Source organism: Equus asinus, chromosome 20 (assembly GCF_041296235.1).
Source record: "Equus asinus isolate D_3611 breed Donkey chromosome 20, EquAss-T2T_v2, whole genome shotgun sequence".
NCBI lineage: Eukaryota > Metazoa > Chordata > Mammalia > Perissodactyla > Equidae > Equus > Equus asinus.
In genome coordinates, this window is record NC_091809.1 from 12,798,248 (window position 1) to 12,825,986 (window position 27,739).

Genomic DNA, 27,739 nt, shown 5'->3' on the forward strand with positions numbered 1-27,739 from the left:
ATAAGCGGTGCCATGTCTGCACCCGGGATCCGGGTGGAACGTGTGAACTTGACCACTCCGCGACCAGGCCGGCCCCTAAAGAATCTTTAATGAGACTTCAAACAGCCACGTGTGGCTCGTGGCTGCCGTGCGGGACCGCGTGGGTCAGGACAATTCCAGCCTCGGTTTGGAAACTTCAGGTAACGGCGGCCCCCAGTCTCCTAAGACGGCCCGACTGAGCAGTCCTCGAGCTCCTGGCAGGACGGCCCTTCTGTGTACACTGGGATGCCTTCTGGGTTGTTTTGCCCTCTGTCACATCATTGGGATGATAGAGATCCGCACGCACTCCGGAATGACAGCCCCTCGCTGGTTCCTTCTCGCACCACCCGTCCGACCGGATTTCCAGACACCAGCACTGTCCCCCATCCGCTCTCCTGGCTGGACCAGTCTTGGGGTGACCCGCTGCTGTCAGGATGAGCAATTCTCAGGCCAGTGCAGGGAGGAGTCACCCGGAAGGAAGCTGGCCTCTCGGTCCTGCGTTCCCGGTGGCCCAGGTCAACGGTCTGAAGGTGCTCTGTGTGCAGACTGTTTCCCTCTAAAGGGTGCATGACTTTCCTCCAGCTGCCGTAACAAACGACCGCGAACTCAGTGGCTTAAATAAAGTACGTTTATCATCTCACGTTCTGGGGTCAGGAGTCCTAAACCCAGGGGCGGGCAGGGTGGGTCCTCCCGGAGGCCCCAGGGGAGGAGCGTGTCCCGCCTCCTCCAGCTTCCAGAGGCGCCGCGTCCTGGGCTCGGGGCCCCTTCCTCCGTCCGCACGGCCAGCAGCGCAGCGTCTCCATCTCGGCCTCTGACCCTCCCGCCTCCCTCTGCTCAGGACCCTGGGATGACCCTGGGCCCCGGGAATCCAGGGTCACCCCCATCCCAGGGGCCTCGACTTAACCCATCTGCAGAGTCCCCTCTGCCTCATGAGGTGACATGTCTGCAGGGCCCGGGACCAGGACGGGACGCCACATAACAGTAACAGCTCCTGAATTCTTAAACTGGTCCTGGAACCCGCTGGGATGCGTTTGCAAAACCAAAGGGCAAGAAAACAACGGATTCTTTGAAGGTCTTTCCAAATAACGCGGAATTAAGACCTCTGCCTTCCACGGGGCCAGGGTGCCCTCTAGCGGCGAGAAGCCACACACGGGGCTCAAGGGTCCCCAGCGGCCCACCCAGGGCTCCGTGTCACCTCCGTGTCCTCCAGGCCGCCCTTCCCCATCTGCTCTTGCGCGGCACGGGCTGCTGTCGGCCCCTGGAACTGCGACATCGTTACCCCTGAGCGTCAGGAGTCGGTCCCATTTTTCACACACAAGAAAAAGGTTTTAGGGTCAATTCATCACGAGTCCAGGGTCACAGGCTCGTTCGTAACCGGCTGGGACAGAAAACCCTCCTCGCTCTTTCCCCTCTCAATCTGCTCTTCTGTGTTCGGTTCAAAGTTCTCTGGAAACTTCTTTTACACAGCAAAAGGCAAAGAGTTAAAATTGTGTTTGGAAAGGGCCAAAAGGGACTCATTCCGAACAGAAACAGGAGAGCGACGCGGACGCCTCCGTCACGGCGTTTCTCAGCCTGGTTCCCACTTTGTCCCAATCACCCCCGACCTCGCACCCCAGGAAATTTGAATCCCGCCTATATTGTGTGTGTACTCCTGTTTGGGGCGCTTCGGTGAGCCATAAACCGTTGGGACATCTAAGATTTCCTCGCCCCTTGGGGACGAGGGCACCCTGGTGACAATGGTGGGGACGTGTCCCAATGCCAGGCCTTCGTGCAGGAGAACAGAGACAACCAGCAGCAGCTGAGGGTATGAACATGGCACAATTTATTCTGAGGTTCATGTGGGGCACCCACAGGCACAGGAGCGCGGGGATGGGGCCCTCCCTGCCCCCCGGGGTCCTGGCCACCTTCCCGACGTGGCCGGGCTACGGGGAACAGCGGGCGACCCTGGGGGACACAGTGGTTATGGCCTTCGGCTGTGGTTTTGCATTTAAAAGGAGCTACATTCGTTCAGACAGTTTCTGGATGTCCTGCAGGTCCATCTCCCAGGGGCTCCGAGCTGGACCCCAGTGGCTTCTGGGAGGATGGAGGCAGAGGTCACGGTAATTGCACTTGGTCGGTGTCGGTGACGGGACCCCAGACCCCCAGAGGCACTCGGAGTCACTGTGGTCCGGGAGGGAGGGCTGCCCTGGCGAGGGGCCACCGAGGACGCTGCGCGGGAACAGGGCGCGGCTGCCGTGGTCCCTTCAGTGCGGGCCGCGGGGAGCCCCGGCCACACCTCCCAGTGCTCCACGGGGGGACAGTGCTGGGAGTCTGGTCCTGGGACCACGGAGGGCCACGCACACAAAGGCTTTTGACAGAAAGCAGGAGGCCTGTGAGGAAGCGCCAATTCCAGCCAAACGTTAGGCACAACTCAGCTTCGAAACCTGGAAGAGGCGATGCGCGGGAGGCGCACTGGGGTCACAGGGTCATCCGTAAGCGGGAGGGCACGGTTTTCGAGAGGGCGCACTATGTCTGGCTGAGAGCCTTGGCCCTCAACGTCTCAAGGCGGTCGCTGGTGACTGTGTAAAAATTACATCTTTTTTGATACACGAAGGGGCCACAGGAAACCCGGGGCGCAGGCATGGGGAGCTCTAGCCAGGCGGGGCCAACGTTCTGGAGGGACAGAGTGGACAGAGCGAGACGAGGCGGGGACGGAAGCGGGCCACGGCGTACCTCTCGTGGAACAGGCCCGCGGCTGCCGGAGGAGCGATGGGGACCCGCGGCTCCCAAGCCCGGGAGGCGGCCCTGGGGCCCCGGGCGTGCAGGCACCGCGCTGCCCCGCAGGGAGGGGTCGGCGGAGGGGCTGGGGGGCCGCCCGGTCAATGCCAGCGGTTTACAGACAGAGTGGGTGTTCCCGGTGGCTCACAGCACACGGCATCGCAGAGTTCAAGTTCAACCCCCTCCTTCCTGGACGGCGGTGGAGACAGCGCTCAGGGAGGCCGGGGCGCCACTGTGCAGCGTCCCCCGGCGGCCACCTGGGAATCGGAGAGGGGACTCGGCCCCGGGGGGTCAGCGGGGCACCGACAGCTCCGAGCTCGCCCTGACGCTGGCCTAGAACACACGGGTCCATGCTCCGGAGACGTGGCCCTCCCGTCGGGGTGTCCCCCGGGCTCTGCCTTGGTGACAGCGGGCCGAGGGGCTCTCAGTGGCACATCCGTGCGGTCATTTCTTTCTGTTGAGAACAAGCAGGACGTCAGGCATCGACACAGGAGGCGACGGAAATCACACAAACCGAAAAGCGGGGGATTCGGTCTCAAGGGACCCAGGGCCCGATCTAACGCCAACCTCACAGAAGATGGACAGACAATGGCTCGCTGGGGACCGGGGCGGGAAGGGCCGGGCGGGCGACGCCGTCTGTCCAGCTGCTCGGCTCTGCCCGGTCGTGGGAAAGCAGTGGTGGCAATGTGTAAGCCACCGAGTGTGCCCGCGTGCCAATAAAACTTTATTCATGAAACCAGGCACTCAGCGCGGGGGCCACACATTACCGGCCCCTGCCTTGTACAGTCGATCGGACACTGGAAAGAAACTTCTAGAAAGCAGCCTGGAAATAAAGATGAATACTCGTAGGATGACCTTGAGACCCTGTGACCCCAGCCTTGGCAATCTGTCCTCACAAATGACATCACGTCACATCCAACGGGAATGATCTGGAAAAGCTCCTTATGCAGGACAGCTGCCCGGACCATGACACGGCCCGTTCCACGTACAGAAAACCCCGGGGACAGCCACCAACTTATTACTTTATTCCCTGGCTGTCTCCAGAAAGAACTCTGAGCCTCCATGTGGGAGAAACGATGACGGGATTGACATGAACTCAAAAACAAGCAAGCAGATCGCAAAGCTGGACGCTACAATTTTTACTATTTGGTAAATAGTATATGGAGGCGAGAGTCACAGAAAATTAACCGTCGTAAAGCAAACACTTGGTGCATTCACACGCACGACGGCGTGCAATCTCCACCTCTCTCTCGTTCCAGAACATTCCATCACACCAGAGTAAAATGCCTCCCCCCATAAACACGCGTACTATGACTTTAGCTGTGGAAAAGTGTTTACTGAAACATGGAAAAGCTATGTGATGATGTTTCTAGCAATTTTCCAAAACATCCAAGCTTGGGGAGACGCCCAGAGAGGGGGACGCGGACGTTCCAGCCCCCCATGATGACCTGGGGGCTCTACGCACCAGCCCCAAGTTCTCACACGCCGCCCCCAGGGCCCCCTTGGGGATGTTCTAGACCCTCGGGAGCAGCGGGGGTGGCTGGAGGGCCCTGAGAGAGCAGCCAGCTGCCGCCCTTTGACCTCACAGGTCCTGTGTCCTAACTGGGGAAGCATCGGACGTCCACCATGGATCGGCTCCATGTCCCGGCCTGTGTGATGGGGGGTCCCAGTGAGCCGCCCTGGCCACCTGAGTCGTCCCATCTCCAGGGTGGGGTCAATGCCATCCTACTGGCAAATCCACGGAGATGGAAAGTGGGGTCGTGGTTCTCAGGGGCTGGGGGGGGGGCAGTGACTGCTAATGAGGATGGGGTGGTGGAATGTTCTGGAATTAGAAGTGATGGTTGCACTAAATGCCAACTGAATTGTAATTTCAAGTTATGCTAATTTAACCTCAATTAAAAGCAAGAATAGGGGCCTGCATGGTGGCTCAGTGGTTAAGTTCGCTCGCTCTGCTTTGGCAGCCTGGGGTTCACGGGTTCAGATCCTGGGTGTGGACCTACACACTGCTTGTTCAGCCATGCTGTGGTGGCGACCCACATACAAAATAGAGGAAGACTGGCACAGATGTTAGCTCAGGGCCAATCTTCCTCACAAAAAAAAAAAAAAAAAAAATCATTCCTTGCTCTCCTGCCAGGCAGAGAGAAGGAGAGTATGGGAGATGGGGACACCGGCTACCAGGCTGCTGGGCATTCAGCACCTGTCCAGTTTGTGGAGACTCAGTTTCTCCTGCAGGGGAGGGGGGCAGCTGCAGGAAGGAGCTCCCCATCTCCGGGGCCCCTCCAGGGGGCACCTGCGCCCCCAACGCCCAGCAGCAGGTGGGTGGCCCAGGCCAGGCCCGGGACAGAAGCGACCCCCGTGAGCCCCACCCCACCCGCTCACCAGCGGCTCCAGCTCCTTGGTGTCGATGAGGCCGAACTCACGCACGAAATAGTAGAAGTGCTTGTAGCAGGTGTTCACGTGCGCCTCGGAGCCCAGCTGCGCGATGCGGTCGAAGTGGTGGATGTAGACGTGCACGAACACGCGGAACAGGCGCGACAGGATCTTCTTCACCACCTGCAGGAAGTTCTTGGGGAACGGTGTGCCTGCGGGGGGAAGGGAGAGGCCGGCCGCTCAGCACATGCCGCTCCCAGCCCGGCTCCCCGCCTGCGGCGCCGCCCGGGCGCGAACTCGTGGGGCTCAGAGAGGCTGAGACACCAGCCCAGGGTCACACAGCCTACGTCCCAGGTTCCTTCCAGAAGGCGGGTGTCAACGCAGCGGGAGGCACCGGGTCTGTCCCAGGAAGACAGGGGCCGCTTTCTCTGGGACTGTGGCCTCCAGCTCCCCTCCTGCAGCGACCGGGGCCCTCTCTGAAATGCCACCTCTGCTGCTTAACAATGCCTGCGGGACAGGCCAGCCGTGGCTTGTAGGTCACGCCCACAGTGGCTGGGAAGGTGCCGGGAGCCACATTCCTCCGTCTCAGCCCGGCCGGCCTCTGGCGCCAGCGCGTTCCCTCCCCGGCCCGTCCCACCCGCGTCCGGCCAGCTAGGGACGTGCTCTCCCCCTTCGGAGTCCGGCCCCGGGGCTGCCGTGCGTGCGTCTTTCTAGTTTCATTTATTTTTCTTAACAGAATGGGACAACCTATAAAAACATATTTTTTGACATTTGAAATTTTCCTCTTGATGTATTCCTCTCTCCCCATCTTGTTTTGCTAATGTCATTTTCCTTGGAGGGTGCTCATCGCGGCTTAACTGCGCGCATCCGCCACGTGGCAGTTTTTCTCCTGTCGTTGACGTTGATACCGTTTTATTTCTTTATTGTTTTGAGTTGCAGTAAAACCCACACCGCGTGAGATTCCACCCTGGCGATCCAGGCGCACAGTTCGTTGCTGGGGCCCCCATGTGCTCCTTCCTGCCACCCCCACCCACCATGACCTCATGGCCTCTTCGTCCCACAGGACAGACGGAAGCCCCGTGTTCACTCGATCCGACCAGACGGGGCGCCCGGGACCAGGATGGACAGACTCCCCCGTCCTTGAAGAGAGGGGCTCACCAGCTAACGGCGTGGTGGGGACACAGAGATGTCACCGACTGCGGGGGAAGCCAAGGTGTGCCAGGCCCAGGCTTCCGGAAGGTGGGGACGTCAGCACTGGACGGCACGGTGCTCTGGGGCCTACGCTCGGCTGAGCACCAGCCCCAGCGACACCCAAGCAGGTGCCGGAGGTCCCCATGCGGGAAGGGTCCCCACGAGGCGTCCACAGCCAGCACCCGGCCCGGGGAAGGTGACACAGCGGAGCCCACATGGCCGCCCAGCAGCAGGAAAGGTCCAGGACGTTGAGAGAGCAGACTCGTGAGGACCGGCCGAGGCTGCTGCGCGTCCTCGCTGCTGCTGTCTCGCTCCCCTCCATAACTGGGACGGAGGACGTCACCGAGCGTCACGGCTCATGGCACTTGCCTTCCGGCCGCCCCCAGCGCTGGGGACGTTTTCGTGTCACTGTGAACGGGGCCCAGGGCTCCCGGGGGATTAATTCTGCAGAAGGTTCGTTCAGCATCAAAGAGGTGTCTGAGTTTTCTCTGTCGATCTGACTTTGTCCTTGAAGACCTTTGAAAGCCACGTGGGGGGACGGTCACCTCAAGGGGGTGGTCATCCCTATGCACGAAGGTCCTCGAATAGTGGTTACAGAATCCGAGAGCACGGCAGGCCCACGGCAGGCAGAACGGAGGGGGCTCGGCACCAGCCTAGGGGACCCCGGGCCTGATGCTGCCGCACAGCTCCCAGGGGCCGAGGGTGTAGGCGCCACCAAGGGCGATGCTGGGTGAAGGGGAGCCATTTAAAGCAGCCAGACTAGGGGCGGGGAGCATAGAGATGGAATCTTCCAGGACGCCACTGCCCACCTTTGTGACAATGCTCGCACAGGGCTTGCCCATCCGGCCCACCGCCTGTTTTTGTAGATAAAGTTTTATTGGCACACGGCCCGCCCGTTTGCTGACACAGTGTCCACGGCGGCTTGAGGGCCATGACGGCCGATCTGAGGAGTCGAGACACAGACCATCTGGCCCGCAAAGCCGGAAAGATTTACTCTCTGGCCCTTTCCAGGAAAAGGTCACCAACACCTGGTCTAGTGTTCAGAGCACAGGTCTTGGGGCCTCAATGCACGTCCAGCCTGACTGGCACCGAGTGGGACGCAGGAGACAAGCTGGACCCCGTCCCTTCTTTGCTCAACTGCGGGTCTAACCCTGAGGGGCGGCCGTAGGCTCTGGTTCCTGAAAGGACCACAGACAGAAGCAGGGACGCTGGCCTCTGTGCGGAGCATCACACTCCGCGGGCTGGCCAGGGGTCGAAGCAGGCCGGGGGGCCTGCAAAGCTGGCCCCGGGGAACAGGGCAGGAAGGTGCGGCCTGGGCCAGGTGGGACCCCAAGGGAGGCGGCAGCAGCCCCAGAAGCCGGGATGTACACGTGGCAGGGGCCCAGGGCCGGACAGCCAGGAGGACTGGCCTTAGATGCCCGCAGGGTGGCCCCGTGCAGTCTGCCATTTGCACATGCTCTCGCCTTCCAGAAGGTTCTTCTCTGGGAAAATTAAGAGATCCACCTTTCACAGCAAGGAGCAGACCAGCGGCACTCAGGGTCTCCAGTTCTGGGGTGTAGACATCTCGGGAGCCGGCAGGACTTTCGGGGGTGCCAGCGGGGCTGTGAGTCAGGATGATGGGGAGCACGTGCAGAGGCGGACGCCAGGGCCGCACACGGGCCTGCCCACCCGACAGGGGGCTGCCGGAGTCTGTGCTTTGGGAAAGTGCCGATTGTGGGACAGCCTTGCCCGGGTCGGCCCCCTCACCACACAGACAGCGAGGGGGCCAGAGGGGCGGAGGCTCGACGGGCGCTGGGGCCCGAGACCCCTGAGGACGTGGCCCGGAGCCCGTTCACTGGCAGGTTCTCTGCGACGCGGTGCTGATGCTGATGGCGAACAAGAGCAATGCCCGTGTGGGTCTCCCAGGGCCGCTCCAACCAGTGGCCACTGACTCCACGTGGCGTCCCTCCACAGTCCTGGAGGCCGAGCCCCGGTCAGTCTCCCTGGGCTGGAGTCACGGCGTCGGCAGGGCTGGTTCCTCCCGGGGGTCCATGGAGAGGCCATCTCCTGCCTCTTCTGGGCTCGGGACCCTGTCCTCCTCCCACCGCCCCATCGCCTCGGCTCTTCCGTGCGTGTCGAATCTCCCTGTGCCTCCCTTGTATAAGGACCCTTGTGATGACACTGAGGGCCCACACGGATAATCCCGAATAACCTCTCCGTCTCAAGATCCTTAACTTGAAGCAAGATGTGGTCCCCCCACCCACTGGAACATGACGCAACCGTGAAGAGGAGCGAGGCCCTGACACGGCTGCAGGTGGACGGACCTGAACACACGACGCTCAGGGAGAGAAGCAGACACAGAAGGACACACGGCGTGTGACCCCATTGACGTGAAACGTCCAGAACAGGCAGATCCACAGAGAGCGGGCTCGTGGGGGCCAGGGGCTGGGGAGGGGGTGGGGGCACTGTTGATGGGATGGGGCTCCTCTTGGGGCGATGGAATGTTCCGGAACTAGACAGAGCTGATAGTTGTAGGACTCTGTGAATGTACTAAATGCCTGGGCCTGGCTGGTCCCTTCTGTTCTCCGCTCGGCGCCACTGTCGCATACCCGCCCCATCGCTGAGGCCCCTCGCGGGTGCCGGGAGCCCACCCCGCGCCAGGCGTGCCCGACTCACCGACGTTGGTGGGGAAGACGTCCTCGTTGTTGATCTGCACCTCGATCCAGTCCATGAGCAGGTCCATGTACTGGGGCGCCGAGAGCGCCGTGGGCTTACGGAAGCGGTGCTCGTCCTGCCAGCGGTACTCGTACTTGGGGCCGCCGGACATGATGGGGCAGGAGCGCTCGGTGCAGCCGTCGCTGATGGTGCCGTAGATGAGGTTGACGCGGTTGAAGAAGTCCACCACGTGCACGGCCACCCAGTCGTGGAGCTCCTCGCCGGGCGGCAGCTGCACCGCCAGCTTCAGGTCCAGCCCCGCGTTCAGCGACGCCTGCGCCCTCTTGTGCAGCTCGAAGCGCTGGGTGCCCGGCTCAAACTTGCGCTTGGGGCGGAACGTCTTGTCCTTGTTGAACACTTGCTTCAGGAAGGGGTTGGACATCGTGGCCGCCCACGCTCCCGGCACGCTCCCCTGCGATGTCTCCTTGGGGATGGCCTGGGCGGGACGCGCGTTGTCGGCCGAAGGGCGACGGGCAGCTCACAGGGCCCCCGGGTCCTCCTCAAGATCTGGAAGGCAGAAGGAGGGAGCATCGTCACCCGTTCCTGCAAAACCCGTTCTGGAAGCATGGGGGGCGGACAGGGGAATGCGTCCCAGGACTTGTGGTTTTTTTTTTTGAGGAAGATTGGCCCTGAGCTAACATCTGCTGCCAATCCTCCTCTTTTTGCTGAGGAAGCCTGGCCCTGAGCTAACATCCGTGCCCATCTTCCTCTACTTTATTTGTGGGACACCTGCCATAGCATGGCTTGCCAAGCAGTGCCATGTCCGCACCCGGGATCCGAACCAGTGAACCCTGGGCTGCCAAAGCGGAATGGGTGAACTTAACCACTGTGCCACCGGGCCGGCCCAGGACTCGTGATTTTAAGTGTCACGGAAAGGGTGCCAGTTCCTCGGGGACAGTGCAGTGTCCTCAGGGCAGAGGACGCTGAGATGGGCCCCCTGACAACCCAGACCAGCCGGCATGCCCCTCCCCAGGCCCAGAGGCTTTCCATAAAGCGAGAGAGGGCGAGCCGAACCGTGCGCACTGGCTAAGGGGACAGTGTGCTAAGCGGTGGCCTCCGTAAGGAGATGCCACATCCAGGGACCTGCAAATGGGACGTTACTTGGAAAAACGGTCTTTGGAGATGAGAAGAAGTTAAGCATCTCGGGATGCGCTCATCCTGGAGTACCCGGGAGGCCCTAAATCCAAGGATGAGTGTCCTCATAAGCGAGGACACAGACGCACAGGGAGCCGGAGGAGACCTGGGGCAGACGCCCCCTCGGAGCCTCCGAAGGACCCAGCCCCGTGACGCCGATTAGGGCGCTGGCTCCAGAACGGGCGGGACAACTCCCTGTGGTCTGTCTTCCCTGCATGTCTCTCGTCCCTGGATCAGGGCCCGCCCCAACCCCGCATGACCCCACCTGACCACGTCGATGAGATCAGCAAAGACCCCATCAACGGGTGGACATGGACTCCGGGGCACACGATGCGCCCCAGGACGCTATCTAAAGTCTCAACGAGCTCGTCAGAGTCTTGTCCCCACCGGGGCTGTGTCACCCCCTGGTCACCGTGGCTCTGCTACAATGACGGTGCCGCCTCGGGCTCTCCATCTGCAGGCCTGGGGTACACGCCCTCCCAGCGTGGACCCGGAAGGGACAGAAGGGAGGGCAGGGTCGTGGGGCCGGCGGGGTGGGGGTGGGGGTCCCCCGGGAGGTCACCGGAGGAGCAGTCGCGGAAGGAGAAGTCGCGGAGGGGAAGGGGAAGTGGCTCTCGGCCCACGGCGGGAGCCCACGCAAAGGACCAGCCACGAGAACAGTGCCACACCCACCCCGCTCCTTCTTTGCTCAAAGTGCGGGACTTCGCGGCTGCCCTGTGACCTGGCCCGGTGGCCCGCCCCTCCAGGCCTGGCACGCTCTGTAGCAAATCATTGCCAACTTAGGGGCTTTGAACAGCCCAACTTCCTCGTCAGAAAGTTCTGGACGCCCTGTGTCTGCATTGGGCCCCATCTCCGTCTTCAGGGACCCCGAGAACTCCCTCCCGGCGAGGCCGGGCTCCGTCTCCTGGGAGCCTTCGAGGGTGTTCTGGAGGCCAGATCTGCACCACGCAATGCTCACCCAGGGCTCTCACCGGCCGACCCCGCCCGGGGCAGCAGCGGCAGGGCAGACCCGGGTCGAGCGGTGCGGGCAAGGCGGACTCCGAGCGGTAAGGACCTCAACAGAGAGAGGCTGCTTGGGCTCAAGGCAATGTGAGCTCTGGACCGAGGACACGGGGCCTCCCATCAACAGGCCAGAAGTGCCTTCACTTCCCAATGCCAGCCCTGGGGCCCTGGCTGCCGTTGTCACTTCCTGCCACCTTGGCAAACACCCGGCGAGGCACTTTACTGTCACCTTCGAGGGAAATGGTATTCCTACTTTAGAGCTAAGAAGACCGAGGCCCAGGCCGGGTCCCCCTCGGCACTGCGACATCGGGGCCGGGTCATCCTCTGGGGGGCGGTCCGGGGCACTGTGGGGGGTTGAGCAGCATCCCTGGCCCCACCCACTCAATGCCAGGAGCTCCCCCAGTGTGACACCCACAGATGTCCCCAGACATGGCCCGGTGTCCCTGGGGGCAGGATTGCCCTAGTGAGAACCACTGGGTTAGAAGAGAATGACTCAGTACTAACTAGTTAATGACTAGTTAAGCCAGCCTTTCAGGCCTCGTGTGGCTGGCAGAGAGGGAGGGAGCGGGAACCCTGGACCGGTCCTTTCTGCGGGGCCACGTGTGCCTCCACCCTCCCCACCTCTCTGCTGTTCGGGTTTCCATCTGTCTAACCCCAAGCCCAGCCTCAGACCCCCAGGAAGAGCTGATGTCAAGAGGCCACCGCTGCACCCCCGTCTCCGAGACTGGCCGCGTCCCCGGGGTTGGGCAGCCCAGGACCCCTCCACGCTGTGGGCATGTGTGCTGGACGCGCCTTGTGGTGACCCTCGGCCCCCACCTGTGACAGTTCACTGCCCAGGCGATTAACCTGCAAACAGAGGCTCCCAGGCCACCCCGGCTGCAGGTCCAGGGACAGACACTCCCTGTGGGCCGACAGAAAAGAAAGCAACCTTCTGCCGGCCCACTGCCTGGTTTCTCCCCCGCCCGCTGCCTGGTTTCTCCTGCACCCAACACCTGGGGACACTTCCTCATCTGCAGTCTTACTTCGGCCTCCAGACGGCCTTCCCCTGGGGCTGAACGTCAACCCCCTCCTGTGATGAGAAGACGAAGGGGGGCGCCGCATCCCCCATCCGGCTGGAGGGGCCGCAGAGCCCCGGCCCCCGCCTCCATGCACTGACTCGCCTCCAGGCTCTGATTTCTCCCACAGCAGCCTCCCACCCTGAGGGCAATCCCGACACAGCGGGAAACGCAGCCCAGTTCGGGTCCTCCCCAGGGAAGATTTGGGGAATTTCACCTCCGACAAGGTCGCCTGCGCACATGTGGCCTGCGTGGATGGGAGTGGGGCCACCAGGCGGGTGAGCAGGCCCTCGGCAGCTCCGCCTGAGCCTCAGGAGCAGGGGCGGCCCCTGGCTGGTCCAGGCAGGCCGACAGCTTGTCCCGCGCACAGCGCACGCCACAGGCGGGACGCGCCGGGACGGTTCCCGGGGACGGGGCAGGGCGCCGGGGGGCCTGCAGGCTCTGCCCGCCTTTTTGGCTCTTCCCAGAAAGGGGGAGGGTTTTTTGTCTTAAGTGGATGCAATGATTCTCTGAAAGACTTCCTGGATGGGCCGAGTTCCTGTCAAAAGCAAACAGCTCTCCGTGGGAAACACACACGTCCCCCAGCCCTGGGGGGGCCCGGCCACCGGAAAGTGCCTTTGCCTTGAGAAAGGCCGAGGAGGCCAGGGCGGCCCGGAGGCGACCCCCCACATCCCAGTTACCGTCTCTGGTCCCCGTCCCTCGGCTCTTCCCAGAACACCTCCAAGGACGGCGGGGGCGGCCTTCTGGAAATTCAACGCCAAGAGCGAGTGCTCCTGGCTCCCCGGCTCATCCCGCAGCAGAGATGTGTGTGGCGCTTAGAAACTTCTAGAGCGACACAAGGTAAGATGACAAAATTCCCCTGCCACACACACCCAGCCCTTTTTTTTTCTTTCTTTTTTTCTGAAAACAAAACAAAACACAGTTCCTCTAAGCAACCGCCTCGCGTGACCCTCCGGTTGAGGTGCAGTGGGCGCCCGCTCAGCGCCACTTCCTTCCGGTGCCTCCACATCCTGCCTGGGCCGCTGACAGCGCCACCGTGGCCACTATGGCAGGGACGCTGCCCCAGGGCTCAGGGGCACGGCGGCCAGGCCCCACCCTCAGAGGCCGGTCCCGTATGTTCTAGATCCTGCGAACCCTGGCTCCCCGGCCGGCAGCCCAGGCACCGGGCAGGAAGATGCTCGCGGCCCTGAGCCATCAGCCACCACCGACATGTGTATTTTCCACTATGGAGACGCCCCCTGTGCATGCCGGCCGCCCGCCACCCTACGGGGCCACATGGGGCCCACACTGTCTCGGTGTCTGGCCCTCGTGTCTTGGTTTTCTGGGTGAAGCTCCCCAACTTGTAGGAAGGCAGCAAGTACGGTTTGTGGGGGCCACTCGAGCCAGGTGCTGTTGAGGAGCCCCTATATTCCAGCCGTCCTGAGAGTCTTTTTTAAAAAATTGAGACATAATTCATATACTGTAAATTCCAGTTTTTTTTTTTTTGAGGAAGATTGGCCCTGAGCTAACATCCGTGCCCACATTCCTCCACTTTATATGTGGGACGCCTGCCACAGCATGGCGTGCGAAGCGGTGCCTTGTCCGCACCCGGGATCCGAACCAGTGAACCCCGGGCCGCCGAAGTGGAACGTGCGCACTTAACCGCTGTGCCACTGGGCCGGCCCCAAAATTCCACCTTTTAAGGTATATAATTCAATGGCTTTTAGAAACATCAGAGAGCAGGGCAACCAACACCACTATCTAGTTCCAGAGTATTCTCATGACCCCAAAGGACCCGCCCCCCTTCCCGTGCCCATCAGCTGTCACCCTTCGTTCCCCCGTTAGGGGTGAATCGAGTCCCCCAAAATGACACGTTCAAGTCCTGTGAACTGGCTCGTTTGGAAACAGGGCGTGACAGGTGTCATTAGTTATGGAGGTCGCACTGGACTGGGGGCCCTGAGACCGGCGGCTGACGTCCTCGTAGGAAGAGGGAAGTTGGACACAGACACAGTGGTAGCTGTGTGACGACGGAGATGGAGACTGGGGGGGATGTGGCCACAAGCCCAGGAGCGCCCAGGACTGCCGGCCACGCCAGAAGCTGGGAGAGGTGGCAAGGACCCACCCCCAAGCGCACTATGAGCCCACAGGGCAGACGTGGGCCTGGGTCCTGGACCCGGGGTCTCTGCGTCCACCGCCTCCACGCTGCCGGGGACGGAGGTGGGGTGCTGGACCGCCTGGAGCAGCCGTTGATCCTGCAGCTGAGGAACGCTGAGCCTATGCCCGCTGCCGCAGTTTACCCCAGGGGCAAACACAGACACACTGTTTGACAAAACCGCACCCCACCGAGGGGCGGAGAGGAGAAATGTGAGCGAGGTCATCTGTGGTTGTGGCATCCGCTTAGGGGACACGCCTCTTCCTTCTGAGGACCCAGCCCGAGGTTTCAGAAGAGGCCATTGCATGCGAAGGGACCAGGGGCGCGTGTGTCAGAAAGCGTAGGACCCCAGAGCCGGGCCCCGAGCTGCCTCGGTGGCTGTCCCTGCTTCCTGTTAATGCAGGATCCTTGGATGTGGACTTGAGTGTGCACGGACCCCCGGCTGAAGGGGGCGGGGGAGGAGGCGCTGCTCTGAGCATGCCCGCTGCCCAGGGGGCTGGGAAGAGCTCCCAGCTACAGCCATGGGTCTCATCCGGGCCATCCTGCCCCCAGGGGACCCTGGGGACATCTGTGGTTGTCACACTGGGGGCGCTCCTGGCATCGAGTATGTGGGGGCCAGAGGGATGCTGCTCAACCACCCCCCCCTCCAGTGCCCAGGACGGCCCCCCACAGAGGATGACCCGGCTCTGAGTGTCTTACTTGGCACACAGGAGCCGCCAGAGTGACCATCTCTTTCCCAGAACCCGGCTTCTTAAGTCACACTTGCCTTTTCTGCTTAAGAAATCGGAAGCTCGAGATTCCAGGAACTCAGAAACAGGGCTCCCCAGCCGGGGCGTGTCAAAAACTTCCCGGAGGAAAAACCCCAGTTCCCAGCCGGCGGTGTGGGGGGATTTTCTCGAACCCTCCACCTTAGGCAGCGCTGGAGATGGGAGAAGAGCTCCCGGAAGGGTGACTCACTCGGACTCTCCAGAACCTAGCGGGCTTCGGGCGTTTTTACCCACGGAGCAGGCAAATATTAGCATATGAAGCGTCTGAGTTCAGGAACTGAGACGGCCCTTCTGTGAACCCCCCGAGGGACTAAAATAACCGCTGGGGCCGAGAGAGACAGACGGGAACTCCGAATTCAGCGCGTCCGTCACAGGGACGAGGGGCGCCCGGCTCTGCGGGAGACTCGAGGATGAGGACACGCTCTCCCCTCAAGTAAAAAGTGAGCCATCGAGCCCGGAAAAGACGCGAGGAACCATAAAGGCACGTTACTAACTGCACGAGCCAGGGTGAGAGGGCGACGCACTGTGAGTCCAACTCTAGAACCTTCTGGAAAAAGCAGAACCCGGGAGACATACAGGATCTGTGGTTTCAGCGGTTGGGGGAGGGACAAACAGGCAGAACACGGGGGTTCCTAAGGCAGTGACACTTTTCTGTATGGTGCTATGACGGTGGACACACGACACGCTTTTGTCCCAACCGACAGAACACACAGCACCGAGAGTGAACCCAAATGTCAAGGGTGGACTCTGGGTGACAATGACGTGTCCAGGAGGTTACTGGGATGTTGATAATGGTGGGGGGGGGCGCCGTGCATATATGGGGCAGGGGGCATATGAGAATTCCCTGCACCTTCTACTCAATTATGCTGTGATCCTAAAATGGCTCTAAAAAAAATAAAGTCTCGGGGCCGGCCCCGTGGCCGAGTGGTTAAGTTCGCGCGCTCTGCTTCAGCCGCCCCAGATTTCGCCGGTTCGGATCCTGGACGCAGACACGGCACCGCTCATCAGGCCACGCTGAGGCGGCGTCCCACATGCCACAACTAGAAGGACCCACAACTAAAAATACACCGCTATGTACCAGAGGGGCTTTGGGAGAAAAAGGGAAAAATAAAATCTTTAAAAAAAAATAATAAAATAAAGTCTATTTAAAAAAATTATAGCCAACACTAATTCATCATTACGACACCCCAAGCATTTGGCTGGTTGTCTTGGAGGAGCTCACCCCACTTAAGAAACAACTGGAGCCACAAACAGGAAGCAGAAAATGACGAACCTGATGAAAGCGGGAGTTGGACATGTACGTGTGAAAGGAATCAATGCCACGGAAGGTGCTAGAAATACAACGTGCACCGCATGTGTAATTTCAAATTTTCTAGTAGCTACATTGAAAAGTAAAAAAAAAATGAACAGAAACAGGTGTAATTAATATTAATAATATATTCTACTTAATCCAGGAGCACCAAAATACCATTTCGACACCTAAGGAATATAGAAAATATTAAGGGGATGTTTTCCCTTTTTTTCTCTTTAAACCGAGTCTCCAGGACCCGGTGTGTAGTTTGACTTATAGTGCATACAATTTGCAGCGGCCGCGTTTCGAGGGTTCATTAGCCACGTGTGGCCAGCGGCTGCTGCCCTCGACGGCTCAGCCCGAGGGAGCCGAAGGAGAGGGAAGACGGGGCAACGGGACGGGTGCTGTTTGAGGCGGGTGCTGGATTCAGATCCGGGGATGGGGCTCTGCCTTGTTGGGGGTGAAGGAGCAGAGGGTGCCTCCCAGGAGGGAGGGGAGAAGCAGGGTGCTGTCGGGCGCAGGCTGGGGCAGCCGGGACTTCACCTGCTGGGTTCCCACTCCATCATCAGTGCACTGGTTCAACCTGACCCACGACACGCGCAGGGAAATAGTCACTTAGTCCTGAAAGCGTCAACTCGGGGGCACGGGGGCTCAGGGCTCATGCGAGGCTGCAGGGCCCTGTCCTGATGTCCGCCGGGGTGGGACCCTTGGCCCCACTCAGCGCTGAGTCTGTGAAATGGGCTAATTAGAGTCTCGGACCTTTGGGCTGGGTGGAGGGGGAATGAGGAAGCGGCTGGCGGGGCCCCGTGTAACAGAACCAAGTTTAAACCCAGAAGTGCAGGCAGGCGGGGAGGGGGGCATCGCATGTCAAAATTTACCCAGCTGTGTGCTCTGCACACGTGCCGTCGACTGTATGTCAATTAAACCTCTATAGGACTGCGAAAAAAGGATGCGACGGGGGAGAGGTATGCGTGTTCAAACACCGGAAGACGCTCACCCCAAAATTAACAGTGGCTCTTGCACACTCATTTTCTGCTTTGTGAGTTTCTGGGTTTTCCAATTACCCACCTTCCCTTTTCAGTGACATTTATAAAATACAGTCACGCGTAAAACATACCTAAGAAAAAGGAGCTGTGAGGTCACCCAAGGTGTGCTGACCCCGGCCAACACCTCTGGCCCAGTCCTTCCCAGGGCTCAGTGACTCTGGGCACCAGGAAGCAAGAAGCCTGCTTTTAAAAGGCCGGGGTGCCCCTGGTTGGGGGGGGGCCCGAAATCCTAGGAATTTGGATCCCAACCAGGAGGCGGGGTCCTGGCGATGGGGACAAGGCGCGGGGTTGACCCCAAAGGGACACTAGTAACCACGAATGCCACCGAGGGCCCACAGAACCCCCTCCCGCCGCCCGATTTCGCCCCTCCCGATGGATCTGGCCTCCCCGCCGACCGCGTTCGCCCCTCCCGACGGATCAGACCTCCCGCCGCCCGCGGTCGCCCCTCCCGACGGATCGGATCTCCCGCCGCCCGCGGTCGCCCCTCAGAGGACCCACCTGCCGCCTCACGCTCGCCTCCGTCCTCCGTCCCCGGTCTCGGTCCCCGTCCCCGTCCGCAGGCCGCCCGCCAGCCCCAGCCTTGCCGCCGCCCGCCGCGGATGGACACCGCACACGCCCCGCCCGGCCCCACCCGCCCAGATGGCCCTACTTCCGCTACAGGCTGAGGCCTCCCCGGAAGCGGAGCCGGGGCGCGGACTTCTAGCCCGAGGGGGGCGCGCCCAGCCGCCGCGCTCTCCGTCGCCTGGCAACCGGGGACGGGCCGTGACGCCATTGGCTGGTGCCGGAGGCTCGCGGCCTGAGGGCGGAGCTTGGGCCTCGAGCAGGGGCAGGGCGTGGAGGAGGAGCCTACGCCAGCCGTGGGCGCATGCGTGGGGCGCGGCCTGAGGGCGGGGTCGAGCCGTGGGTGGAGTTTCCTCTGGGAGTGGCGGCTCGTGGGCGGGGCCTGGGGGCGGAGCCGGAGCCGTCAGTTATCTTCTGCTGGGGCGGGGCCTGGGGCCGAGGAGGGCGCCGTTGGTTGGTCGGTGCGCGCCGAGGGGCGTGGCACAGGGCGCTGTTGGTTGGCTGGCGGCGGAGGGGCGTGGCGAAGGGGCACCGTTGGTTGGTCAGTGCGCGCGGAGGGGCGTGGCGCGGGGGCGCCGTTGGTTGGCTGGCGGCGGGGGGCGTGGCGCGGGGGTGCCGTTGGGTGGTCCTGGTGCGCGGGAGCCATCGGGGGCCGGGGCGGCGGGGGCGGCATGGCCCTGTTGCTGTGCCTGAGCCTGACAGTGGCGCTGGCCCGCGGCTGCCTGCATTGCCACAGCAACTTCTCGGATAAGTTCAACTTCTACCGCGACCACGTGAACCTCAAGTCCTGGTGGGTAGGCGACATCCCCGTGTCGGGCTCGCTGCTCACCGACTGGAGCCAGGACACGATGAATGAGCTGCACCTGGCCATCCCTGCGGAGATCAGTGAGTGCCGGAGCCCCGCCCCGCACCCCCGGCCCGGCCAGACCCCGGCCCAGCCGGCCCGCTCACCTGCCTCTTCCGCCCGCAGCGCGGGAGAAGCTGGACCAGGTGGCGAACGCTGTGTACCAGAAGATGGATGTGCTGTACCAGGGGAAGATGTATTTCCCGGGTAAGGTGGAAACTGAAGCTGGGCCGACCGGCCCCAGGACCCCTGCCTCTGCCCATGGCCCAAGCCTGACCACCCTCCTCCCGCCTCCCCCATCAGGGTATTTCCCCAACGAGCTGCGAAACATCTTCCGAGAGCAGGTGCGCCTTATCCAGAATGCCATCATCGAAAGTGAGCAAACGAGGGCTGGGGGACCCAGGGCTATAGGAGGATTTGAGTCCCCTTCGAGGCTGGGGGCCCCGGCCAGGGCAAGGCGAGGTTAGAGTGCTGTGAATAGGGAATCTGTGCACCATGCAGCCGGCGTTAGAACTCGGAGCCTGCAGCGGCTGGGGACAGAAAGCGGGGAGCAGGGCAGCTCCCAGAGGAAGGGGCTCTTTCATCCTGGGGCCTTGAAGGATAACCCCCACCCTTCCATGCCACCTCCCTGGAAGTCACGCTTCCTGGTGATTTGCCCCATCTCTTGGGCAGGCCCAGGAGAGTGGGCCAGAGCGGGAACGGGCTGGGTCTGCTAAGGCGGCGCTGTCCGGGCTCTTGTCCCCGCACAGGCCGCATCGATTGTCAGCGTCACTGTGGTGAGTGCGCCTCTGTCCAGGCCGTGGGGGATGGTGGCGGTGGCAGCGTGGGGCCCCGGAGGCCGAGGGGAGCCCGCCGCGGCCTGTCGTGTGTTGCAGGCGTCTTCCAGTACCAGACCATCTCCTGCAGCAACTGCACAGACTCGCACGTCGTCTGCTTTGGCTACAATTGCGAGTAGGGCTCGGCGGGCGGCTGAGGGCCCCGCTGTCCGAGCGGTCTGAGGTCCTCCCCAGAGGGGCCCCTCCTCCGCCTCCCCGGCCCCTGGCCTTTCACCACCTGGGCAGGCAGGGTGGGCTGGAAGCTCCCCTAGCTGGCCCCCTGAATTTGGGGCCACGCCACCTCCACACCCCGTGTCCCCGCAGGTCGTCGGCGCAGTGGGAGATGGCTGTGCAGGGTCTCCTCCGTTACATGTGAGTCATGCAGCTGGGCTCGGAGGGGACCCCGACCGAGGCCACATGGCTTCTGACTCCAAACTTGCTGTCCTGTCGTTGTAGAAATATATGGCACAAGTAAGTCCCCTCCCCCAACCCCAGTGAGTTGATCAGAGGCGGCGTGTGCATCCTCCGGTGAGTATGCGCCAGGTGGGCCACGGGAGGTGGTGCCTGGTCCTGTGCGCTCAGGTCGATCACTCTGGTTAGATTCCCTGTAGAATCTGGTCCTACCCCTGCCCCAAGTGGGAGGCAGGGCTGTGGTCGGAGCTGGGGAGGGAGGGCGCTCCAGGATGGATGCGTGCCCCAGTGGAGGGGCCTGGGGCCACAGGCACAGCTTCAGTCCCAAAGCTCGGGGCTAACCGGGGCCCTGTCGTGTCTTTCAGACAGAACACCAAGACGAGGTAAAGCCCCCTGGCCCATCTCCTCCAATGCCCTGGCCTGGCCTTCCAGAGGGAGGAGAGGGGAGGGGATGGGGGGGTGAGGGAAGCGGTGCTCTGGGGTCCTTCGGGTCAATGGGGGTGGCCAGGGGGTTTGGACAGGGCGAGCACAGCCAAGCAGGGGTCTCTCTGCACCTGGGACACCCCAGACCTCACCTCTGCAACCACACCCTGCAATCGCTTCGTGAATAACCATGTGTCCCTCTCCCCCTCGCTGCCGGATGCACAGGACCACTCCAGCCTTGTGAGCCACCTGGAGGGACCTGGGTGGGCTCTGGGGGTGGGGATGTACCTAAGCCAGACAGCAAAGCTATGGCCACTTTGGCGCAGGCCCCCCCCCCCATGCCCTTTTGACACCCCAGTCGTGGGGATGTTGGTGTGACAGAACCCAGTGCAGTCTTGGGGACACAGAACAGGCAAGGCCTTGGGGTCCAGCCCATCCCATGCCCCACTTAGGAAGACAGGCCCAGGCCCCAACAAAGGCCCCCCAGGGAGGGGATGGCAGGGAGGGGAGAGAAGGGACTGAGGGCACCGTGTCCCCCCGCAGCCTGGTGTCGCCCAGCTTCACGTGTCTAGAGCCCCCAAACCTGGCCAACCTGACTCTGGAAGACGCTTCCGAGTGTCTGATGCAGCACTGACGGCCGCCAGGCCTGCCGGACCCACCCCAGCTGTGATGCGGGGCCAAGTCGGCTGGACTCTCCCAGCCCGCACGTGCGGAGCAGCCTGGCTGTTGCCTCGGGTCCTCGCCGCCATCCAGCCGGGCCGGCCGGGAGGAGGGGAGGTGGGTTTGTATATAGTGTTGACGCCGAGTGGGACCACAGAGCTACTGGACGGAACGATTAAACTCCCTGACCTTTCTCATCTCGGAGTGGTCCTTGTGGGGCAGGGAGAACGGCGGGGGCTCGGGGGCTCGGGGGCTCGCAGGGCTGGGTCCCGGCAGGACGGCGGGGCAGGCTGGCCGGACAGCAGCCTCCACGGTGAGTCCAGGCGCAGCTGCAGCGGTGGACAGGCACACAGCTGACCAGCGTGCTCCGCGGCTGACTGCTCACCACAGCGAGGGAGGCCTGGGAGACCGGCACCGCCAGGAGGCCACTCTGTCAGAAGAGCTGCCGCCAGCCAGGCAGGCCTCCGGCTCGGGCGCTCGCCCCTCTCCCCACCAGCTCCCTCTTGCTCTTGCGTCCAAGGGGGTCCAAGGGGATCCCAGGACGGCTCTCGAGAGCTGATGGACCCCAGCCCTGCACACGCCCTCCCGTAGCGGCTTCACTGACAGAACCCAGCACTGCTTCCCTGGGAGCGTCCGTGTCTGGGGTCGGGGAGATGCGGCATGGTTGAAAATGGTGTGGGGAGCCTCAGGGACGTCCCGGGGAGACTGCAGAGTCTGGTGGCGGAGTCACATGGCCCACGTGCTGGCAGCAGGTGGTGACAGCCAGGCTCTGGTGCTCCTGGTGCCCCCCCACTGGCCTGCGCAGCCCGAGGGTGGCGAGGGCGGTGTGGATGCAGGCGGCGCCTACGTGTTCCCACTGAGAGCGGGGAATGAGCCTCCTGGCCAGCATTTCTGGACAGGACAGTCTTCTGGAAGGGACATTGGTGGGGCGCCCTGAGCTGGTTCAGCCTGGGCTGTCTGTGCCCGGCTCGTCGCCCTCCCACACTTTGGCATTCAAAGTGGAGTTGATTTGGGCTTTCCGTCTGCTCACGCAGCCTGACCTGTCTTGAACTGTCCATTGTCCACACGGTGTCACCAAAGCCAGCGGAAGTGTGGTGAATTAAACCCCCATGGAAGGCAGGGCCGGGCAGGACAGCCGACATGGAGACGTGTGTTTGCGAGTTTATTGAATCATCCTGACACAAAATCATACAGCAGCGTGATATGTCTCTCTCCTGTATACGGGAATGTCGATGGCAAATAAAGTCTGTATAACACATCATACAATGTCGAGATTCTAGAATCACTGCACGGGATTCTGTAATAGATTACTCTACATGCTAAAGTGACAGTTTTCATCAAAAGGAAAAGTTAAAACGTCATTGAGGACCATCATCTCTGAGGAAGGTTCAGTCTCGGGGTAGGCCGGGGTCCCCTCGCCCTGGCGGAGGTGCATTTCAGGGGCCTGGCCGCCCCAGGATGCATGTGCCTCGCTGTTGGGGCGACGATGACCAGGACTGGCCCCCCGGCAGCTGCAGGGACGGCCCTGCGGGTGTTCAGTGACGAGACGCGGCAGGCAGAGCTGCAGCCCTCTGCCACCCACCCCAGTGGGGCTGACGAGACACTGTGCCGAGCAGGGCTGTCCAGTCCCGCTCCGGGAGGGGGCCTGGCTGGATCCCCCGCCTCGGCTGCAGCCCCCCACCTCTGGTCTGCCACCCTTTTTCACCCGGCACACGAACACGGTGGTGGGACGCAGAGAAGACAGTGGACGACAGGCAGCACGACCCTTTCCCACCGTGTCCTGGGGAGAAAGATCCTGACCCACGGCCGACAGAAGAGCAGGGAACGTCAGCGCCGGGAGCAGCCAGCCCACTCTTCCCACAACGCGCCACCGGGCAGGGTGCCTGGGGCTCATGGAACTCAGATGACTCCACAGAAGGATGCGCCACCCTGCCCCGACGGCTGAACGTCCCTCACCCTGGACCCGCCAGGTCCCAGCCGGGGTCCCGCTCGCCCCTCGGGCAGCCCCTGCAGCCATGTGCACAGTTGGCCTCCAGCTACAGGAGCCCCTGCTGCTCTGAGGCCTGGAACGGGGCTTCTCGCCAGAGACAGTGGGAAGAGCCAAAGTAAAAAAGATGATAGGAGAAATCAACGCAACAGAAAACCCTGACGTCTAAACGACGGACGACAGTGGACTTAAATTAACGCCCGAGCTGGGTGCAGTCCATGCGACAGAGAGAAACCTATCACTTGGAACCGGCTCTCCCTCGTGTGTCCTCCGTGGCGGGTCGCAGGTGGCACTCAGCACGTGGCCAGCGTGGCTCGCATCTCCTCCAGCAAGTTGCTCAGCAGCGTTGAGTCGTTGCATTTCCCGTCGACCGACACGGACTTCTCGCCCTGAAGAGGGACAGCAACGGGCAGTGTTCCCACCCACTACACGCAGACACCGCCCCCGGCTGCACGCCCCCACTGGCAGTTTTCCAGATACTTCCAAGGGCGAGCGCTCTGACAACCGACCAAAACAAGGAGCGCCGGGTAAGACGGAGCGAGCATGCTGGCCTGTGTCCCCCACACGAGGAGCTATAAACCCGGGACGGAGGCGTGGAGCGGCTGCCTGCGGGTCTGGGGACAGGACCAGAAGTGGCAGGGCCCGGGAGGTCCTGGGTGGAGCGTGGGGAAAGCGAGCCGTCAAGTGGTTTATGCCCTGCTGGGTCCACCGGAGCACGGGCGGAGCTCAGCCTAAGGAGCGCACTAGAGACGCCGGGAAGACAGACCACCGGCCGGCCCCACGGGGGTGCACGGAGGCGGCTCTGAAGAGCGGGACAAGGGCTGTGGGAGTGGACGGACACATCATCCCCAGAGGATCTCAGCGAGCCCCACAGGCTCATCGTGTTCAGACGTTCAGGACAGAACCCAGAACTGCTAGGGCAGTCCCGGCTCCCACGGACAAGACAAACCCAGGCCGAGACGCAAGGTCGGAAGAAGCTATCCCAAGAAGGCTCCAACGAGCGAGCACAACTCTCTCCAAACGGAGAGAGAGCAGAACATCTCAGCAAAGAAACGGAGGACCCAAACACCCACCAAACACGTGTGTTAGCTCTGAAAAACACAACCACCAAAATAAACAACTCACCGGATGGGCTCACTGGCAGAATGGATAAGACAGAGAAGACAGTCAATGAACTCGACAGAGTGTTACCAGAAATAACCCAACCCGAACAGACGGGAAAAGAGGTTGGGGGAGGGGCAGGGGCGGAGCCCAGAGACCCGAGGAACAGCAACAAAAGTCTGAGATTCACGCCATCGGGATCCCAGAAGAGAGGCTAAGAATGCAGTGCTGAAAAACTATGTACCTAATAGCTGAAAACTTCCCAAACTTTGAAAAGACAAACGCATGGATTCCAGAAGTTCAGCAGACTCCAGAGAGAGAAATCCCAAGAAAACACCCAGATACGTCAAAAATGGCTGAAAACCGAGGACAAAGAAAACTCCGGAAAACACCCAGAGAAAAATGGTGCACGCCCTACAAAAAGAATAATGGTGCAGGTTTCTCATCAGAGACCACGGACGCCGAAAGAAACGGCGTGTTTCTAATGTACTGAGAGAAAAGACCATCGAAGCAAGAACCACCTCGAGGAGCAGGGAGATAAACAACTGGACGAGGAAAACCGAGGCCTCGGCCCCCAGGCTGCTCTCAGGAGCTGCTGGAGGAAGGTCGTCGGAGGGAAGGGGACCACCGGCACACGACGTGCAGCAGCCGCACGCAGAGGGGCGGGGCGGCCACAGGCGAGCAGCGGGCCGCCCCCTCGGCTCCGGGAGCTGTCTGTCCAGGGCGAGGGCAGCAACTGTGACGTGGCGTGACGGAGTCTCTGATGTCCGTGAGGCCAACGCACAGGACAAGTGCTCATACAGAGGGACGGGCAAGGGACCAACGCGTCCCACTCAAGTGGTCAAACGTCAGTTCCAAGAAAACTAAAAAGCTAAGCGTGCGTAGAACGTGGCCCCACACACAACGCCCAGGAGCCAGCGCCAACAGCACAGCCAGATCCAAACGGGACGCCGGCACCGCGCAGCTCAGCCCGAGCGGCAGGGGCGGGACGGAGGACGGAAACAGGAGGAACACGAGGAAACAAGCCAGACAGACCAGCAACGCTTCCCACGCAAAGGCTCTCCACACACGCGGTAAGAGGCAAGAGGCTGGCGGGTCGCACAGGGCGTCTCCAAGGAGTTCTTCCAAACGCCACGGTAAACACAGGGCCAAAGTAAAGATACACGGTGTAGATGCCAATCGAAAGACAGCGGGAGTGGCTAGACTGACAACACACAAGACGGACTTCAGAGCAAAGAAAATAACCTCGGCTAAAGAGAGACACCGCGTCTGTGCAGGAGGCTCAGCCACCAAGAGGATGCCCTGAGTCTAAGGGTCCACTTGTCGCCCTGGTGAATTCCACGAAACACGGAAGGAAGAACTACACCAATTACACACAATGCCCCCGGGAAACGCAAGAGGAGGGGACAGCTCCCCGGCTCGTTCAACGAGACCCTCAGTGCCCTGACGCCAAAGCCAGACCAAGAAAACCGAAGGCGGGGACTCCTTGCGAGCACAGGCTCCAAACCCCCCACACGACAGCCACAGACTGAACCCAGCCACGCGCTGAAGCAGAGGAACCCACAGTGACTTGAGGGAGGGGGGCCGGCGCGGACGGGCCCGGGCTCACCTTCTTCATCAGGAGGCAGACGTGGTGGCCCTGGATGGAGCGGCTGTACATTGAGGCGCACGAGTTCACTCGCTCCACGACTGCAACAGAGCAGGCAGGGGTGAGGCCGCTGCCGCCCCCTCGGCGACAGGGGACACCACGTGTGCACAAAACTGTGCCATCCATCAAGTCATGGCAAATCTCTTACCGGAAAAATGGTGATGAAAACAGATCTTTGCCAGAAGGTTCTGGAAGGACATACTAATGCCGTCGACTTTGATTGAGCTCATGCTCAGGTCCCCAGACTCCAGCAGCTTGGCAAAGGCGTCGCTGTGGGGAGGACACAGGACAGGAGGCTAACAACAGGCAGGCTCGCCAGCACCCAGGCAGACAAAGCCCCCAGCCCCGGGGTTGGGGGGACACCCTCTTCCGTGTGCTGGGGCCTGGGAGGTCTCCAAGGGTCTTGAAAGACGTCATGGGCTGAACTGTGCCCCCAAAATCCCTATGTGGAGGTCCTGACCTCCAGGACCTGAGACTGTGATTGTAATCGGAAACAGGGCCCTGATCCACCAAGACTGGGGGCCTTAACGAGGGCATGAGAACACAGACACGCACAAAGGGACGACCACATGAGGACACAGGGACACGACGGCCCCTGTACGCCAAAGGAGCCTGAGGGACCAGCCCTGCCGACACCAGGACCTCAGACCCCTGCCTCCAGCACTGGGAGAGCGCCAACGTGGCGTCTGAGCCGCCCAGACCAGGGGACTCGTCACGTAGCCCAGCTGGCCGACACATCAGAGGAGCTGGACTCGCCCGCTAGCTGCCCGCTGTCACTGACCCGCCGCGCCCTGCGCTCCTGAGGGCGGCGGGCTGGCACACCTGTAGCACGGCGTGGTGATCAAGTACGAGGTGCAGCTGAAGTGCAACTTGAAGTCGAGCTTCTCGTGGGTGGAGCCCTCGTCGTTCTGCGGGGAGCAGGGCAGGGGGAGGGCGAGCAGGCCAGGCCGTTAGCTTGGGGGGGCCGGCATCTGGGCATGGCTCCCACCCCAGAACTGGGTGCTCTTGGCAGGTGGAGCGGGCAAAGGGGGGTCCCGTGGGCCCCCGACGGCACCCTGAGCGCCGTGTACCTTGGCAATGAAGGTCAGGGTGCCCTTGAGCTTCTGGGCCATGGCGATGCTCTGGATGGTGAACACAAACTGGGCTTCGTTGGAGATGCCTGGTGAGGGCGAGAGCCGGGGCCTGAGGAGGAGCGTGGGGCTCGGCCAGGAGGGGTCTGGCCACCCTTCTGACAGGTGGCAGTAACGTGACCCCACCCAGGGTCTGTCCTCAGTGCTGCCTGCCCTGGTTTGGAAGCTGTGCTCAGCCCCCAAGGGGGCGTCAGGAGTCAGACACAAATGAGAGCCTCCTGGTGTCCTCCGCGTGGGCCCGGCCCCACCCACCCACAGCAAGCTCGCGGGCGCCCCTCATCTAGGCAGAGGCTCGGCCATCAGAGCCCCAGGACCAAGGAGGAGGTGGGCGCCCAGGGCTGACCTCAGGGGTCTGCTAGCCTGGGGACCAAGAAGTAGAGACCCAAGAAGGAGCTCTCAATCCACGAGAAGCCTCAGCCTCCGAGCTCTGGACGTCAGTGCAGTGGCTGCCTCACCTGGGGGCAGCTGGAAAGGCACGGGGACGCCGTCGTGGACGGAGGAGCCCTCGGGCCGGGCCAGCTTGGTGTTGAGCGAGTCCAGCACGTTGAGCTCCATGTTCTTCAGGAAGCTGCTGCTCTGGTTCTCCAGGACGATGGACACGGTGACCCGGCTGTCCTCCTGCAAGCTGCCCTGCACCTCGTAGGTCTGCACAGAGCAAGGCCGGGTCAGCGGGCGTGGCAGAAGCCAGCACACGAGGGGAGCG

At 62.0% G+C, this 27,739-nt stretch overlaps 3 protein-coding genes across 7 annotated transcripts in view; 1 reads left to right on the forward strand and 2 right to left on the reverse strand.

Annotated features, from left to right (window-relative positions):
* Positions 1-1,817: 1,817 nt before the first annotated feature.
* On the reverse strand, positions 1,818-18,129 carry MOB3A (MOB kinase activator 3A). Of its 2 annotated transcripts, none has more exons than XM_014845644.3 (4): positions 17,955-18,129; positions 8,992-9,537; positions 5,155-5,357; positions 1,818-3,229 (listed from the first exon to the last, which is right to left on the reverse strand). In XM_014845644.3, the coding sequence occupies exons 2-4, from the start codon at positions 9,410-9,412 to the stop codon at positions 3,200-3,202; spliced, it is 654 nt and encodes a 217-aa protein (XP_014701130.2). In that variant the 5' UTR covers positions 9,413-9,537; positions 17,955-18,129; the 3' UTR covers positions 1,818-3,199. The 2 variants fall into 2 exon arrangements, with proteins under 2 accessions (XP_014701130.2, XP_014701131.2); XM_014845645.3 differs by lacking the exon at positions 17,955-18,129 and adding an exon at positions 12,902-13,207.
* Positions 18,130-18,610: 481 nt separating this feature from the next.
* On the forward strand, positions 18,611-21,281 carry IZUMO4 (IZUMO family member 4). The gene is made up of 9 exons (XM_070491060.1): positions 18,611-18,902; positions 18,988-19,068; positions 19,165-19,236; positions 19,611-19,637; positions 19,737-19,812; positions 20,001-20,048; positions 20,133-20,147; positions 20,453-20,470; positions 21,054-21,281. Exons 1-9 carry the CDS (start codon positions 18,689-18,691, stop codon positions 21,142-21,144), a joined length of 642 nt encoding a protein of 213 aa, XP_070347161.1. The 5' UTR covers positions 18,611-18,688; the 3' UTR covers positions 21,145-21,281.
* A 1,030-nt stretch (positions 21,282-22,311) lies between these two features.
* Positions 22,312-27,739, reverse strand: part of AP3D1 (adaptor related protein complex 3 subunit delta 1) — a 40,592-nt gene continuing 35,164 nt past the window's right edge. For all 4 annotated transcript variants that reach the window (XR_011495877.1, XM_014845638.3, XM_014845639.3 and 1 more), the window contains 6 exons: positions 27,492-27,681; positions 26,977-27,065; positions 26,729-26,814; positions 26,055-26,176; positions 25,868-25,947; positions 22,312-23,546 (listed from right to left, as the gene is read on the reverse strand). Coding sequence is in view for 3 of the 4 variants with exons in the window: in XM_014845638.3 (XP_014701124.2) it covers positions 23,451-23,546; positions 25,868-25,947; positions 26,055-26,176; positions 26,729-26,814; positions 26,977-27,065; positions 27,492-27,681 (663 nt within the window). In the remaining variant the exon portion in view is untranslated. The remainder of the gene's footprint in view (positions 23,547-25,867; positions 25,948-26,054; positions 26,177-26,728; positions 26,815-26,976; positions 27,066-27,491; positions 27,682-27,739) is intronic.